Source organism: Pantherophis guttatus, chromosome 7 (assembly GCF_059756535.1).
Source record: "Pantherophis guttatus breed Tessera chromosome 7, ASM5975653v1, whole genome shotgun sequence".
Classification (NCBI taxonomy): Eukaryota; Metazoa; Chordata; class Lepidosauria; order Squamata; family Colubridae; genus Pantherophis; species Pantherophis guttatus.
The window spans coordinates 53,099,559-53,117,973 of NC_142069.1; the positions used below are offsets into that span (position 1 = coordinate 53,099,559).

Below are 18,415 nucleotides of genomic sequence, written 5' to 3' on the forward strand. Positions count from 1 at the left end.
CAACATTTTTTTCCACAGAAACCCTTCTGTCCCTAAAAATATTTGAAAATATTTTTTTCAGAACAAACTATAAAAAGATTTGTTATGTCTGTGAAATTCTTCTCTAGATCCCATATCTCTTTGAGTATCTTTTCTTTCTGTTTAAATTGGAAGATAATAAAGAAACAAAGAACCAAGATGGCCAAGCCATTTTCTGTCTCTTTTCTGTACAATTACATCTGTATAGCAGTGGATTGTATTGTTCATAAAGTCAAGTTTATGTTCATTCCAAGTTTAATATGACTCTTAGTTCAGACTCTTTGCAACTTGTTTATTGTCTTTTTAAATATATAAATTGAATGCTGATATCATTTACTAAATGCTAAATCTATTTTTAATTTAAACAATGTAATACCGGATTTCTCTTTCATTATAGCTGTACGTTGTTTATTTGATCATTTGGAACAATCTCATTTGGAAGATTCTCCTATTAAGCAACTCAAGATAAAATATAGCATTTAATTTAAACACTTTTTATATCTCTCTATACAGCAGATTATATACTGCTTTGGAAGGACAGTTCCATATAGATGATTATGATAGAGAATTTCAAGTTCATTGAGCTTTTTTGTTATGAGTTGATCCACCATGTTATGCCTGAATCTTATTTAATTTTTCATTTTGAACATTCTGTAGAAATAAGATTGATAGCTGTTAAAATATTTATCAAATTCCATTTTTTACTAGTTGTGTGTTAAAAATTATATATTTTTATTCATATAAATAAATTCACAAATGTTAAATTATTTCAATCTTTTTTCTTATTTGCAATACTTCCAGTATTTCTTGGCAGAATTTCAAGCTTAGACAAGTGAAAAATCACTTTAAAAAAAAAACTGACATCTAATGTTTCTCTTATTTTTATTATTTAGTCTTGGTATCTTTTAAGAACATTTGCTTGCTGTTAAAATTTCACTAATTATGATTTTGACTGTCAGTTTCTTCTTTGAAGACAGAACCACTATCTATACTTAATTGTAATGCTTTAGGTGTATATTCCTTTAATAAGGAATAAGATTTTAGTTCTGAGTGCCATGATAGGATGAGCTACAATAGAGAGAATTACTTTTTAAAATATATACAATCATGGCCGTAAATGTTGGCATCCCTTTTCCAGAAAATGAAGTATTTCTCACAGAAAAGTATTGCAGTAACACATGTTTTGCTATACACATGTTTATTCCCTTTGTGTGTATTGGAACAAAACCAAAAAAGGGAGGAAAAAAAGCAAATTGGACATAATGTCACAGAAAACTCCAAAAATGGGCTGGACAAAATCATTGGCATCCTTTCAAAATTGTGGATAAATAAAATTGTTTCAAGCATGTGATGCTCCTTTAAACTCACCTGGGGCAAGTAACAGGTGTGGGCAATATAAAACTCACACCTGAAAGCAGATAAAAAGGAGAGAAGTTCACTTAGTCTTTGCATTGTGTGTCTGTGTGTGCCACACTAAGCATGGACAACAGAAAGAAGAGAACTGTCTGAGGACTTGAGAACCAAAATTGTGGAAAAATATCACCAATCTCAAGGTTACAAGTCCATCGCCAGAGATCTAGATTTGCCTTTGTCCACAGTGCGCAACATTATCCAGAAGTTTGCAACCCATGGCACTGTAGCTAATCTCCCTGGACGTGGACAGAAGAGAAAAATTGATGAAAGGTGCCAACGCAGGATAGTCCGGATGGTGGATAAGCAGCCCCAAACAAGTTCCAAAGCAATTCAAGCTGTCCTGCAGGCTCAGGGAGTATCAGTGTCAGCGCGAATTATCCGTCGACATTTAAATGAAATGAAACGCTGTGGCAGGAGACCCAGGAGGACCCCACTGCTGACACAGAGACATAAAAAAGCAAGACTACAGTTTGCCAACATGTACTTGAGTAAGCCAAAATCCTTCTGGGCAAACGTCTTGTGGACAGATGAGACCAAGATAGAGCTTTTTGGTAAAACACATCATTCTACTGTTTACCGCAAACGGAATGAGGCCTACAAAGAAAAGAACACAGTACCTACAGTGAAATATGGTGGACGTTCACTGATGTTTTGGGGTTGTTTTTCTGCCTCTGGCACTGGGTGCCTTGAATGTGTGCAAGGCATCATGAAATCTGAGGATTACCAACGGATTTTGGGTCACACTGTAGAGCCCAGTGTCAGAAAGCTGGGTTTGCGTTGGAGATCTTGGGTCTTCCAGCAGGACAATGACCCCAAACATACGTCAAAAAGCACCCAGAAATGGATGGCAACAAAGCGCTGGAGAGTTCTGAAGTGGCCAGCAATGAGTCCAGATCTCAATCCCATTGAACACATGTGGAGAGATCTTAAAATTGCTGTTGGGAAGAGGCGCCCTTCCAATAAGAGAGACCTGGAGCTGGAGCAGTTTGCAAAGGAAGAGTGGTCCAAAATTCCGGGTGAGAGGTGTAAGAAGCTTATTGATAGTTATCGGAAGCGACTGATTTCAGTTATTTATTCCAAAGGGTTGCAACCAAATATTAAGTAAAGGGTGCCAATCAGGGTGGATTTAGTAAGGCTTGATTTAAATCATAGTTTTCTACATAAAGACTAATTCTTACTGGTATAACTTTAATATGCAAATAGATGAAGATTTTTAGAATAACAACTTTTCATATTAGTTTTTTTATCCCCAGTTTAATAGGTTAATCATTCATATTTGGACAACTTTTCTGTTGTACTTAGGAAGGAGAAAAATAATCATTACCTTAATAATAACAATTTAAATAGATTTATTCAACTGAAATAATAACATTACAGCATATGTTATTTGCTTAAACAAACATCCATGTTTGTTAACTAATTTGGCTAAACAAAATATATATATTTTAAGAAACTTAGACTGTCAGCCCAGCCTACACATGAAAAACTTAAATACTATCCTCTGTAGCTCACTTGTCATCTTCATCTTCTTCTTTGTTCATAATCTGGAAAAGAAAAACAAGCTTTCCTGCTTTATCGGGTCCCAAACGATTTCTCAATTTAGAATTAATGAGTCCAAAGGAAGAGAATATTCTTTCAACGCCTGCAGAAGAAGCTACTGCTGTTAAAAGTGAAATCATTACTTGAACAGTCTCTAAATCCAAGTGCTTAAGTGACTTCCACCAGTTCACTGGTGTGACTTTCTTTAAAATATCTTCAGCAAACATATATTTCTTGAATGGTTCCCCCTTAGCTTTGCAGTTTATTATAGTTGGCATTACAGATGGATGATTGCTGGATATCCATGTCATAGCTAACTCCTCTTCCTCAGCACTTAAGTTTTGACCCTGATACTGGATATTGACAATACTTGCCAAAAAATGAGCTGGAGACAGTACTTGTCCCATTCGTTTTTTTAATGCTTGTAATTTAATTCTGTCCATGTGTAGTTCTGTTTTTAAGTGTTCACTCAGTTCCTTCCAAATTTCAACAGCATCAGCAATAAAACAGCTATTTTTCTGTATTTTGTTTAAAGCTTCAGAGATGGGTTTCAGGATGCTCAGCATATGTTCAACATTTCTCTTAAACCCAATGTTGAAGATTTTGGCCGTGACAGTGCCATCTATTTTATCTCGATTTTCTTCACAAACTGTCATTAGAATAGGCCAGTTCTTAATATACTGCTCAAAACAGTCCACCACAGAGTTCCATCTAACATCTTGTGGGAGCGTTAGCTTGGTTCCACCCATCCTTTTCAGAGCTGCTGCAGCAAAATGATTGTTACGGAAGTATTTAGCAATTTCAACAACATTAGTCTTTATTTCTGGAACACTTAAGTCTTTGGCTAAGAGGTGCAGCAAATGAGCACTGCAACCATATGTTATTGTTATGGAAGGAGGAAATTAAGAGACATCCCTTTGGGCAGACAGAGTCAGCTTTATTATTGCAATAAGGTTCAGACAGGTATTGCTACCTAAAGAATCTGAGCAAAGTATAAAATGAAGACCTCAGTCTTTATACATTTTCAAACAAAGGATTCTGTTAACTCAGCAATTCATATGGTCATATACATTTGTCATTTTTAATTGACACTTCCTAATTTCTTTTTCATTTTATTCTCTGCCAACATTCATAATTCTTCATGTAGATTACTGAAGCATAGATTCAAATTATCTCTTGTTGATACAACAATATGGTCATCCTTGTCTCTCTGACCTTTAAAGTGTAAATCACCAAAGTGCTTGTATCTCTGACAACTGAGGAGCCTCTCCTCACTGGTTCTACATCAAAGAAGGAATGTATCTGCCTTTTATTTCAACTGGATACATTTGCAAGCACAATTTCTCTTCTACAATACTATGAACAAAGAGGGCCCTTCAGTGATCATCTAGCTGGACCCGCTTTTCCTACTTTATTCCCCCCTCTGAAAGTTTTTCAATGCAGAAACTTTCACTACTTTCTTACAAATGTAACTACTGAGTATACAAAGTTCCAATAAATAAATCTACAATATATAAATTCTAACAAAATATAAGTAATAAAGGCATATAACAAGGTATACATGATTGTGTTTACTCTCTTGATTCTTAGGGAGATTCTCTCCGTCTTTCCACCGGTCCCATTTCCACATATGGTTCTACCTCAGAATCTGTAGGTCCTTCCATAGTATAGGGACCAAGCTGATTAAGGAAATGTTCTGTCAAAGCTAGTTCCTTCTCAACTTGAATCTCCTTTACTGCTTTTATTGATAGTTGTCTGAGTATTGGGATCACACATGGGATGAATGCTAGACCAGCTATCGCACATATGAACAAAAATATCATTTGTTTAATCCATCCAGAACCTGGCACCCAAGAAAACCACATATCTGATGTCTGTAATCTGATGTCTTATTATTGGTTGAGAATAATCGAGATGGAGGAAGGGAGGTTACCAAAATTAGCGCTAATGGAGCAGATTATCTCAAGTAATAAAAATAACTGTTTATCAAGAGTTCTGAAGCAGGTATCTAGCTCTGGTATCCCTTTAAATTGGCAGCAGTACGACTATAGGCAGATCCGAAATTGGATTGCACAGAGATTTAAGGACATAAGTGCCCAATCGGATATTGCACAGGTGACAGCAGTAAAAGTTTGCTCCTGGTTATCAGCCAATAAACAAATTTTCAAAATAGAAAAATATTTAGCTGTTCCTTTGTTTCCCGTCCTGAGAAGATTCTTTACAAAATTGAGGTTGGACCAACTTGGAACAAATATGCTCTGGGGTAGATATAAGGGTATTCCTGTAAGGGAAAGGATCTGTCTATGTGGGACGGGGGAAGTCGAAACAACGTCCCACATAATTTTAGATTGCCCCCTATATTCAGACCTGAGAGAACATCAACTGGGCAGGATCTTTTATACCAGCACCCCTAAGTCTAGAGCACTTTTTGCGATATTGTTTGCTAGGTTCCAACTTGCAGTTGGTAAAATGGATTGCTAAATTTGTGGTAAAGTTGATGGGAAGGAGGACAAAGTTGGTGCAGCAAAATGCGGTAGATTGTAAGAATGACCACTTGATCTAACAATGTAATTTTAATAGCAGTTAACACTGATTGGGTAGATGCAGGGGCGACATTATAATATTTTAATTATATTTAAATGGTACTTTAAATTATTGTATTTTATCCCGATTTTATTTTAGATCGTATTTTATTCTAATTGTATTTTAATTGCGAGTTATTCCAATCTTACTTAATTTATTTTACCAAACCTTTGTAATGATTTGTCTTTGTAATTCTGCACTTGATATGGCCCAAAGGGCTAATCGATAAATAAAAATTGAGTGATTGAGTGATGTCTGTAACCTGTGGCTTATCTTGGAAGCCCTTACTTGTAATTCCTTAGCACCTTCTCTGACCACACCTGATTTATTCATGTAGAAACAACAATCTTCATCTAAAAATACACATGTTCCTCCTTTCTCTGCTGTCAGGAGGTCTAAGGCACGTCGGTTTTGCAACACTACTGTAGCCAAGGAATCTATCTGATTCTGGACCTCGATCAAAGTGCCAACAATTCGATTCAAATTTCCTTGGAGCTCCTCTGATATTTGCCTAAACTGGATTACGGAGTGTGTCAGTCCTGCTATCCCCGTCCCAACAGCAGTACCCATCCCTATAAGCACTAATAGTGGAATGAGTATAGGGACCCTCTTCTGAACATGTCCCATAAGGGGAACAGGGATAGAATGCTCTGCACTGACAACACCTACTTTAGGAAAGAGGTGGGCCAGTGTACAAGTTCCCGTCCAGTTTGCTGGCAAACACAGATATGCTTTTGTTCCACACAAAAAGAACACTCCTTTTTCTTCCACACATACTCCTATGTTCATGGAGAAAGCATGGATTCTATGGTTGTTTTCATTAGTCCAGACCCCCAAAGTCCCTGCTATAAACATTCCTGCTAAAGGTTGCAATGGGACTTCTAGTGAAGGGTCCTTCTGTTTATCTCTGAGAATTGGTCCTTCAAAAACATATCGGGAAGTTGTATTTCCAGGTGGAAAAAGGATACCTGATTTGGACTTTACGTTGAACCAGAGTCTTGGTGGTTGAAATGGTCTTGGACAGCTTTCAAAGGACATATTCCATCCACCCCATTTTCCCTTCTTAAAGTTCATTTCTGGGGGAGTTGAGAAAGTAACTTTTTGTTTAAATTTGCAGTAGGCAGAGGGAAAATACCCTTTGTTAATTTTATATCTGCCAAGTTCATTTTAGGGCCAAAATATATTTCTGACTGACATTGTTCTTCTGTCAGAGACCCTACAGGCCTACCAAGTTTCTGGTGTTTCTTTACACATAAGGTGTTCCTATGAGGTCTACACCTGTAGCAATTGGGCCTGTGATAGGAAGGCAACTTTTTCCCAATCTTTTGAATGCCTCATAAAAATCTGCCAGGGCATTTATTAATCCCATGTTTGGCTCTGGGACTAATTACCCTGGTTTAGAGGAGATGTATCGTGGCTTATTCCAAGTTGTAATAATCTGAAAAGAAACGCGAGGAAAAGTTTCTAATAAAACTCATTTATTTGTTATAAAGAAAATAAAACACCTCACTAACTAAGAAAAGTTAATTGCTACATTTTGGAAGTAATTCTTGCCGGCTATGTGAGCCGGACCTCTGGCAAGAGAACAAAGGAAAGAGTTGTGTGAAGGAATGTGGGTGGATACGGAAACACGTAGCTTACTGATAAGAAGTTGGCAAAGCTACGGAGAGTCTGACAGTCCAGAAATAATGAGCTCAGCTGGTAAATAAAATAACGCAGTGACATTCCCCTTCTTTTGCCAGTTGAGCGAATATCAGTACATCATCAAATAAGGCACATCTTCTCACGCAGATACTCGTGTTGAGCTGCTGGAAGTGGTTTGTTGAGCATATCAGCAATTTGATCATGTGTAGATACATATTGCATTTTGACAAAAACTTTTTTCACTAAATGCTTTATGTTTTGGTAACGGATGTCAATGTGTCTGGACCTAGAACCTGTGAAATGAGATTCAGAAATATAAACCACCGATTCATTGTCTTCCATCACGGTGATCGGTCGGATCGGGTGTGTCCAGATATCTGTGACTAAAGCATCAAACCAAGTTAGGGAATTACATGCATCTGAAACACAAGCATATTCAGCTTCAGTAGATGAACAAGAAACAAAATTCTGTTTACGTACTTGCCAATAAACAGGACATCCATTTAAGAACATCATATAACCTGAAGTACTTTTACGTGATTTCTTATCACTTGCCCAATCAGAATCTGCATAACAACATAATTCTGCATAATCAGTATGTGTTGGTTCTAACAATAACTTCATGTGTTTAGTGTATTTTAGGTATCTCAATAATTTCTTAATACATGTCCAATGAAACTGTTTTGCTTTACCTACGTGTCGAGATAAGAGATTAACACTAAGTGCAATGTCGGGTCTGGTCCAACTACTAATGTATAACAGTGACCCAATGACTGAACGATAAAGTGTTTGATCCTCGAACTCAGGACTTTCTTCTTGTGTCAAGTTGTGAAAATCTGTTTGCATGGGTGTCTTTGTTGTGTTAGCATCTTTCATGTTGCAATGATGCAAAACTTGTTCAATTTTATCTTCTTGTGAAAGACTAAACCCCTTCTGTGTCTTTTCAATCTGAACACCTAAATAAGTGCTAATGTGACCTAATGATTTCAATGTGAAGTATCTCTGCAAAGCTTTGGCAAAAATTTCACTCATTTGCTTATTTGGACCAATATAAACAATATCATCAACATAAACAAGAACTATCTCATATGCATTGTTAGATCTTTTTGTGAACACGCACTCATCAGTTTCGGACTTAATAAAGCCCATTGAATTTAGTTTGTCAGTAAGACATAAATACCACATTAAACCAGATTGTTTCAGACCATAAAGACTTTTGTTTAGGAACCAGGTATCCCCTTCTTGCTGTCGGAATCCTGAAGGACTTCTCACGTAGATCTCTTCGTCTAGGTCTGCATGTAGATAAGCCGTGTCAACATCAAATTGGAAAACTTCTAAACCAAGGATAGTTGCAGTTGCTAAAGCAATTTTTACACTCTCAGTTCTGACTGTCGGTGAGTAAGTATTTGTGTAGTCCTCAGGATAACGTTGAGCGAAACCCTGAGCTACAAGTCTGGCCTTGTACAGTGACTCACCATTTGGTTTCTTTTTGATTCTGTAGACCCATCGTGTGCCAATGACCTTTTTGTTTGCTGGAGGTTTTGCAGGTGTAAATACTTTGAGTTTCTTTAGACTGTCCATTTCAGCCTGCATTGCCTCATACCATTTGTCTTGCTCTGAATCAGGGAGCTGCTTGATTTGTGTGAAATTATCAGGTGAAAGTGTGACATTGCAAATCAAAGGCAAGGGTGCTTTTGTCAGTTGCCAAGAATATCGTTGTGGAGGGATCCCTTTTGTGGGCCTCTTGGAACGTCTCGGAACAACTGTCCAATCTTCTTCTGCTTCGTCCTCGTCCTCACTTTCGTCGCTAGCGTCAGCATTCGCGGTTTGCGAAGACGGAACATCGGGTTGAGAAGAATCAGTGGAATCTTGATCATCAATCTGGGTGGCATCAGCAGTATCATCTCTGGGAAAATAAACTCCAGGATCATTGGAATGAATCCTGGACCAGTCAATATCTTCCTCAAAATTAGCAGATTGGGAAATCACAATTACATGTTTAGAGTCAATAAATTTGCTCCACTTTGAATTATCATCAATACCCATAAATCTCAGTCTCTTTGCTGCTGGACTTCCTTTTCTTCTTTGAGCTAAGGGAATGTTCACCATAGCATATGAACCAAAAATATGAATGTTTTTAAGGTCGGGCTTGTAACCATACAACATGAAGAAAGGAGTCTGATTTGTTACACTGCTCCAAGTACGGTTGACAATGTAATTTGCATACTTGATAGCTTCACCCCAGTATATCTTACCAAGGTTGGCGTCTTCTAGGAGACAACGCATCATGGTTTGCAGGACCCCTTGTCTTCGTTCTGCGACTCCATTGTGATGTCTGATGAATAATTCCATTCTTACGCATCCAGTCCTGGAAACGCTGAGACATGAATTTGGCACCACGATCACTCTGGATTCTGGCGATGCGAACTTGGTGTTGGGTAGAAACAAGGGTTGCAAAGTCTTTAAAGATCTGAAAGGTCTCTGATTTTTCTTTCATAGGATATACATATCCATATCTAGAGTAATTATCAACAATTGTTAGAAAATATTTTCTACCACCAAATGATGGCGGGAATGGACCAACTATGTCAATGTGAACCAAATCAAAAATGCGTGTTGACAGGCGTGTAGCGCGTTTGGGAATGGCTGCTGCTTTGGATTTGGCCTTTTTGCATACAGCACAATCCAAAAACACCTTACACCCCTTTAGATCCAAACCTTTTGCGAATTCCGGCATCTTCCTAAGAACACGGAAACTGGCATGCCCCAATCTTCTATGCCATTTGTGGATACACCTAGAATGCAAAGGTTTACCTGTTAGTGAATTCTCAACATTAACATTTTTATGCGGAACCTCAGGCTTGCTCTGAGCAACCTGTTTACCAACTCTGTTTTTGTTGGCTTTAGGAGCCTTAGGAATAGCAACAGGATCTCTCTCTGGAGCATCTCTCTCTGGGCCTGTGCTCTGCCTTTTTGGAGTTTGCATACTTGCCTGTGTTTGTGTTTTAGGCTTTGGCTTTAAGTAATAAACACCACCAATTAATATGGTTTCAGCAACAATATCTCCATCTTTAACTATGTAACTTGCTTTTTCAAGGTGGTGAACTTGGAACTTTAACATTCTAGACAAGTGATACTGACTAAGCAAATTACTGGTTGCTGTTGGTATGTAATAAACATCAGGAATGAATGCATCGAGCTCTTCAACATAAACAGTTCCTTTTCCTTTGACCTGGCAAGAATGATTTGAAAAAGAATAAAGTTCACGTAGTTCTGGTTCAGGCTCGTGCATCTCTGTGAAAAGTTCCTTTCTGTAGGTAACATGCAATGCTGCACCACTGTCCAAAGTCCACAGGAGTCGTCTGTCGTACTCTGGTTGAGGTTGTGGATCATTGGTTAAAGCCAATGTGGCGAGTGGAGTTTGTGGATCACGCCGGGGACCACGATGACCTTGTCTTCCTCCTCTGCCTCTGCCTCTGGAATCTGTTCCTCTGGGCTGGTACGTGACGGGAGCTGGAACTCGTTGGGGACAATCCCGGGTGGCATGTCCCACACGATTGCAGGTGTAGCATCTTGGCGTCTTTGGAGCGTAGGTCCTTCCTCGGAAGGGGCGCCTAGCTGGAGCTCTTGATGTGGGTGGTCCTCTCAAGTGTGGCGTGGCCAACATGAATGCCTCTTCTTCAATTAAAAGTCTACAGACATTGTCCACTTTGCGTTGAGCAATTGGGACTTGGTTAATTTTTGTAACAGCATCTTTCCATTCATAATTCAAAGAGTTAATAATGATGCTGATCATTTGAATATCTTCAATGTTATGGCCTCTTTCTCTCAATTCTGTTCTCAGACCTTTCAGTTTGATCAAATGTCCTCCAATTTATTCATCAGGTTTCAATCTCGAACCGTGGAGTTCAGACATGAGTAAACATGAAGATTCAATTGAGATAGGCCTGTAGCAATTTTCCAATTCAGCCCAAATTTGTCGGGCTGTTGTATTTGGTGGAAAAGTGACCTGCAGTTCAGTATCCATGGACATCAATAATGTTGTGCGAGCCCTTATCTCTAAATCTCTTATTGCAAAGTCCCATGGTTGAGCAGGTGGGTTAAATACCATACAGTGACTGCCTTCTCTAAGAAGCAATAGTGTAATCTCACTGACCCAGGCTTTGTAATTATGTCCTGACATTTTTAGTTTTGACTCACCAGTTAGTGGAGAGACAGAAAATGCCTGGTAAGGAGCCTGCACTTGGTACGCTGGCTGTGCTGGCAGAAATGCCTGTGGTATTTGCTGTGCCTGTTGTGGACCTAAAAATGGTCTTGGTTGTGCCATTGGAGGTGGGCCAGGAGGTGGCCCTCTTTGCACTTGTGGCTGGGGCACATATGCAGGCATTTGTAGCTGCTGTGGCTGATGCACTGGAATCTGCTGTATTCCAGTTGCCATTTGTGCTTGAGCTGCAATATTGGCATGACCTGCTGGAGATGCAGTCATTTGCCTTTGCTGTGTTCCATCTAAAAGGACACCATCACCACCAGGGGGTGTTGGAGTTTGAGCCCGTGGAGACACTTGTGGCGTTTCAGCTTGAATCTCTGAGTGAGTTAGAGACAGGTTTGCCAGGGTCTGCTGTAGTAATTTAAAATGTTCGTCTAAGCTCCTTTCTCTTTCAGCTTCCTGTAGTAAATTACTTTCGCCAGCAGATGGTGCTGCACCTTCGGGCAGCTCAGTTTCAAGAAATGATTGCGTGGCAGGTTTATATGTAACTTGATCAGGGAGACTTTCATGTGACGTATGCAGTGCCCTCTGTCTTAATTGGCCTGACACAGAATCCACCAGGGGGAGTGTCTTTGGCTCTGAGCAAGAAGACAAGATGGCCTCTTTTGAAAATCTTAAGTCACGGGATTCTTCCTTATCATGCTCAAGCATAAACAAATCTCTCTTAAATCGAGACAGTTCATTTTCATAATATTTTACATGCTCACGATAGGATTTGATGGCCATCTCACGCTGGGTGAGCTCAGGGCTTTGAGAAGAATAATGAATTACTTCTCTCTCTGCGTGGGGGTGGAAAAGCTTCGCCGTTTGTGGAAACTTTCTTGGCCTGGCACCAAGCACATCGTAATCTGTGGGCTCTGGTAGAATAGATTCATAGCATGCAAATTGAGAAGAAAAAGCTACCGACCTCAGTCGCAGTTCATTATCTTCAAAAGCAGCTGTTCTGATATCTGTCCTTTGATGTGTTTCCGAAAGCATTTTCAGATCTTCTTCACCCATGGCACCTTCTTGTTCCAATTGCGTAGCCGTAGCAAGAGGCTGGAATCTTGAGGGCGTTACTATCTCCTGTTCTTCTTCCAAAGAGGATAAAGCTCTATGCTTCATTTTTCCTTTTTTCTTCTTCTGTTTCGGCATCTTAGCAAAATAATTAGCGTACCTCAGTAGCTAAAAACTAATTGCCTATGCGCTCTTATCAGAAGTAACAAAAACAAGGAAAAAAGCCATAAATCAAACCATCCTCTGCTACCAGAATGTCAGGGCATTTATTAATCCCATGTTTGGCTCTGGGACTAATTACCCTGGTTTAGAGGAGATGTATCGTGGCTTATTCCAAGTTGTAATAATCTGAAAAGAAACGCGAGGAAAAGTTTCTAATAAAACTCATTTATTTGTTATAAAGAAAATAAAACACCTCACTAACTAAGAAAAGTTAATTGTTACATTTTGGAAGTAATTCTTGCCGGCTATGTGAGCCGGACCTCTGGCAAGAGAACAAAGGAAAGAGTTGTGTGAAGGAATGTGGGTGGATACGGAAACACGTAGCTTACTGATAAGAAGTTGGCAAAGCTACGGAGAGTCTGACAGTCCAGAAATAATGAGCTCAGCTGGTAAATAAAATAACGCAGTGACAGTTTTCATTAGTCCAGACCCCCAAAGTCCCTGCTATAAACATTCCTGCTAAAGGTTGCAATGGGACTTCTAGTGAAGGGTCCTTCTGTTTATCTCTGAGAATTGGTCCTTCAAAAACATATCGGGAAGTTGTATTTCCAGGTGGAAAAAGGATACCTGATTTGGACTTTACGTTGAACCAGAGTCTTGGTGGTTGAAATGGTCTTGGACAGCTTTCAAAGGACATATTCCATCCACCCCATTTTCCCTTCTTAAAGTTCATTTCTGGGGGAGTTGAGAAAGTAACTTTTTGTTTAAATTTGCAGTAGGCAGAGGGAAAAATACCCTTTGTTAATTTTATATCTGCCAAGTTCATTTTAGGGCCAAAATATATTTCTGACTGACATTGTTCTTCTGTCAGAGACCCTACAGGCCTACCAAGTTTCTGGTGTTTCTTTACACATAAGGTGTTCCTATGAGGTCTACACCTGTAGCAATTGGGCCTGTGATAGGAAGGCAACTTTTTCCCAATCTTTTGAATGCCTCATAAAAATCTGCTTGTATTGGTGAGACGGGTATTTTATCTCTACTATCCCTTTCAAGGAGTATTGTAGCCTTTGTTCTAACCCAGAGTTGTGGTTTGACAGGAATAGCATGATAAGATGCAGGGTCAGCAGATAGACATAACCAGCATTTCTGTCCTAGGGTAGGGTTATACTGATTAACAAGATCTTGACTTAATTCCAAAATCCATGATATATAGTTTCCTTTATGTAATTGTTGCAGAGGCTCATTTTCCTTATCTATTCCCCCCTCAGCTAGGAATGTCAATAGTGCAACCTTAGGTGGTGGAGTTGACTTAGGTCTCAAGTAACGACCCCGTGCATAGACAATGCGTTTTTGGCGGGAGCGAACTTGACCTAAAGTGTCTCTACTTGGGGAATCAATGTTCATGTTATGTTCACTTGAGAGTCCTAGTGCGAATAATGTCCAAAGCCATAAACAAATCATAATCAACTATGGTGTGAAGCTCACTACGTCAGGGAAAGTGTTAGTGGTGTGTGTGGTTTGGGAAACAGGAGTAGCAATAAAAATCCTAGGTCTACCACAAAACCGTTCCTTATATATGTAAAACAAGAGTATTAGTAAGGCTAGAAAAGCAACTACCCACAGAACCCACACCCAAACTCCCTCTAACATTAGTACGTGTAAGAAAGTGTTATATTACAGCTAATAAAATGTATATGTACAATGTGAAGGCAGTTGTCCTCTTTACAAATCTTCCGCCGTGTGCTGGGAATCAGCTTCCAGAGTGATTCAGCAAGGCTGATGATCACCACCGTGTGTAGAGAGTTCGTTCCCGGTAGAACTCAGCAGGGTGTATTCTTCTTAAATCTCAGCACGAGGGGTTTTTCTGTCCAAGTCACCTGGTACGTCACTGGATCAGTCTGGTTCGCAGGCTTCAGTCTCGTCCAATGAATCCACGATTTGCCTTCTAACGTCTTAACTGCAAGAGGTGAACACATCACAACAGTATATGGCTCTTTCCATCTAGGTTTTAAAGGTTCATCTTTCCAATGTTTCACCCGTACTCTTATCACCTGGTTTGTAATCATGACCTGCAGTTGTAATAGGGGGTGGTCTGCATTCTTGCATATAATGCCTTAATTGATTAACATGATTGTTATGTTGTTGTAACTGCAAAAGTAATCTTTTGGCTTCTACTCCCCCTTTTTGAGCTAAGTCAGGCCAACCTTGAAAATGGTGTTTGAACAAAGCCAGGGGTCTTCCATATAAAAGTTCAAAAGGAGACAACTGGTATTTGGTACGTGGAATAGTTCTAAAAATGTACAAAGCCATAGGAAAAACTTGAAGCCATGGCAAATGGCTTTCTAAACACAGCTTGGTAATGATTGCTTTCAATGAGCGATGAGCTCTTTCAAGCTTCGCAGCCGATTGAGGTCTAAAGGAACAATGATATCTCCATTTTACACCTGCTGCTTCAGTTAGGTGGCAATTTATACGTTGTACAAATTCTGGGCCATTATCAGAACTGATGTTAGATGGGCAGCCGAATCTTGGAATTATTTCCTTTAAAAGAAAGCTTGCTACTTGTATAGCTAACTTGTTTCGAGTGGGAAAGGCCTCCATCCATCCAGAATAAGTGTCAATAAAAGTGAGCAATGCTTTATACCCATTGCATCTAGGCATATCAGTGAAATCCACTACTAAATAGTCCATTGGCAAGTAAGAGATGGGTTGTTGTCCTTGAGGTAAACGTGGTCCTTGTCTAGCATTTACTTGAGCACAAGTGGAACACTGAGAAGTGACCTTGGCCACCAGGCTCTGTAAATTAGGGATGTAAAAAGCAGCCTGTAACTGTTGGGCCAAAGCAGTCTTGCCTATGTGTGAGGTTTGATGTGCTTCCATTACTAGGGGCCAAGCAAGGGAAATTGGCACCACTGGGCGATTGTCCGGAAGTGTGTACCAACCCTTCACAAGAGTGGCTTTGAGATCTTCTACAGCCTTCTCCTTTTCCACAGGTGTATATGTAGGATGGGATCTCTCAATGTATGATTCTATTTCTTGTGCCAAATAGAGATGATAATCCTTTTTGTCTATGGGCTGATGTGCTGCAAGTTTAGCTTCTTTATCAGCAAATAGATTGCCTTGTGCAATGAGGGTGTCTGTTTTCTGATGACCTGGGCAATGGATGACAGCTAAAGACTTGGGAAACTGCAGCATGAATCAACCTTTTGATTAAAGAGGCGTGTTGTATTAATTTGCCTGAAGAATCAGTGAAGCCCCTCTCTTTATAAATAGCTGCATGTGCTTGAATGGTCAAAAAGGCATATTTACTGTCTGTGTATACATTAATAGATTTGCCTGTGGCTAACTCTAATGCTCGGATAAGGGCCCATAATTCCGCTGCTTGTGCGCTTGTGCCCATGGGGAGGGATGAGCTTTCGATGACTCCCTCCTGACTAACTATTGCATACCCTGCATATCTAATTCTGTTTTTTACAAAGCTGGATCCATCAGTAAACCAAGTAAGCTGGGCATGTGAAAGAGGGGTGTCAGTTAAGTCCGGTCTGCAGGAATACTGATGATCCAAAACTTGTAAACAGTCATGCAATGGTAGAGATGCATCTGGGACTGGCATGAGGGTAGCAGGATTAATGGTTGCACATTGATGAAGAGTTATTTGAGGATTCTCTAGCAAGAGTGCCTGGTATTTATGCAGTCTTTGATTGCTTAACCACAAATGTCCTTTATTTTCTAAAATAGTTTGCAAAGCATGTGATGTATAAACTGCTACGTCTGAAGTAAAAGTCAGTTTGTTTGTATCTTTCACAAGTTCTGAGACAGCAGCCAGCATTTTAAGACAATGTGGCCATCCCTGTGCAGGGGCGTCCAATTGTTTAGATAAGTAGGCTACAGGCCGTTGCCAGGACCCCTGCTGTTGTGTCAACACCCCTAAAGCCACATTATGACGAACGTCTACATAAAGACGGAAGGGCTTGGTGAGATCTGGTAATCCTAGCGCTGGAGAGGATGTGAGAATTTCCTTTAATTGCCTAAAAGAATTCACTTGTTCCTTGCCCCATTCAAAAGGATCTATTTCTGCTCCACGAGTTGATGCATACAAAGGCTTGGCTAGCAGGGCAAAATTGGGGACCCATAGACGGCAAAAGTCCATGACTCCCAAAATGCCTTGTAGTTCCTTTCGAGTTTTAGGTGGGGGCAACTGTAAAATTGCCTGTTTCCTAGGTAAGCCTAAATTTCTTTGACCTTGAGACAAATTATATCCCAAATATGTAACTTCCTTTTTAACTAATTGTGCTTTCTTTCTGGATGCCCTATAACCACAGTCTCTCAGTAATTCCAGAAGGATTTGGGTATTTTTGAAACAATTCTCCTGTGTGGTTCCTGTCACTAAGACATCATCTACTTATTGAAGGAGACAGTCTCCTTCCTGAACTGGTTGAAAATGTTGTAAGTCCAATGCAAGTGCTTGGCCAAAAAGAGTTGGAGAATTTTTAAAACCTTGAGGCAATCTTGTCCAGGTATATTGAGAATGCCTTCGTGATTTAAAATCTTTCCATTCAAAAGCGAATAAATCTTGGCTATCAGGATGTAAGGGTATTGTGAAAAAAGCATCCTTCAAGTCTATAACTGAAAACCATGCTGCTGAAGGAGGGATGGTCCCTAACAAAATATAGGGATTAGACATAATTGCATGAAGTGTTACAGTCCTGAAATTAACAGGCCTAAGATCCTGTGCCGGTCTCCAGCCACCATCTGTTTTTTTTATGGGTAATATTGCAGTATTCCATGGGGATTTAGTTTCCCTTAATATGCCTGCAGCTAGGAATTTGTCAATTAAGACTTGAATGGCTTCAGCCGCTTCTTGTGGAATGTAATATTGAGGCACGCGAATAGGCTGGCATCCTGGTTTCAATTTGACTTCTACTGGAGATGCAAATATAGCAAGCCCAGGGGGGTTGTCTTCAGCCCACAATGTAGGAACATTGAATTTCTCCCAATTGCTTTCAATGGGTGTGTCTTGCATTAGCATTAATCGCCACGTTTCTTCCACTGGGTGTGTTACAGTCAAGTACTGTCCATTATCATTGAAAGAAATTGTGGCTTGCATTTTAGAAAGCAAATCTCTCCCTAACAGTGGAACTGGGCAATGAGGCATGTACAAAAATTGATGCTCTACTAAGCTGTTTCCAACTTTGCATTTAACTGGTTTCAGGAGACTGTGTGTAACTGCATTGCCAGAAACGCCTTGGACTCTAATCTTCTTAGCTGACAAAGGAGTTACTTGTGTATTAATTCCTGATCGACTAGCTCCAGTATCAACCACCATGCAGACGTGACGTCCTCCCACCCATAAATCCATCAAGGGCTCTGGGGGGTGGGGTGGAGCCGCGGAGCCATGGCAGCTTCAGTCGTCCCATTCCATCTCAGCTAAGCCGATAACTTCTTGATTCTGGTTTGGCTGGCTGGGCGGAATAAACTGCCTGTCATTTCCTCTTCTCCCTCTGAAATCCCATCTTGTATTTCCTCTCACAGTCCTTCCTCGAAAAACACCTCTCTGACTTCCTCTCACCATCTGAGATCCGTGCCCGTAGGATCCATCTTGGGTTTCCATACTTCTACGGGGACACCCCCTCTTCCAATGACCAACTTCTTTACAAACTGCACACTGATTGGGTCTCAAAATGACCCCCCCAAGTGCCAGAGCTAATATCTCCATCTGGTTTCTTTCTTTAGCAACTTGCTTCCTTTCTTCCTCTCTGTCTCTGTTCAAAAATACCTTTTTAGCAACTTCTA

The 18,415-nt window shown here is 40.0% G+C and overlaps 1 protein-coding gene across 15 annotated transcripts in view; it reads left to right on the top strand.

Annotated features, from left to right (window-relative positions):
- The window catches only part of RPAP3 (RNA polymerase II associated protein 3), an 83,367-nt gene that overhangs the window by 26,029 nt on the left and 38,923 nt on the right, over window positions 1-18,415 (top strand). For 6 of the 15 annotated variants that reach the window (XM_087874148.1, XM_087874145.1, XM_087874143.1 and 3 more), the window contains exon 17: window positions 416-785. The exons of 3 other annotated variants lie outside the window; for them this stretch is intronic. In XM_087874148.1, the coding sequence (XP_087730274.1) occupies window positions 416-501 (86 nt within the window). In that variant the 3' untranslated portion in view covers window positions 502-785. Of the gene's footprint in view, window positions 1-18; window positions 786-18,415 lie in introns of those variants that run through there. 6 more of the 15 variants (XM_087874142.1, XM_087874138.1, XM_087874140.1 and 3 more) reach the window with 2 other exon arrangements.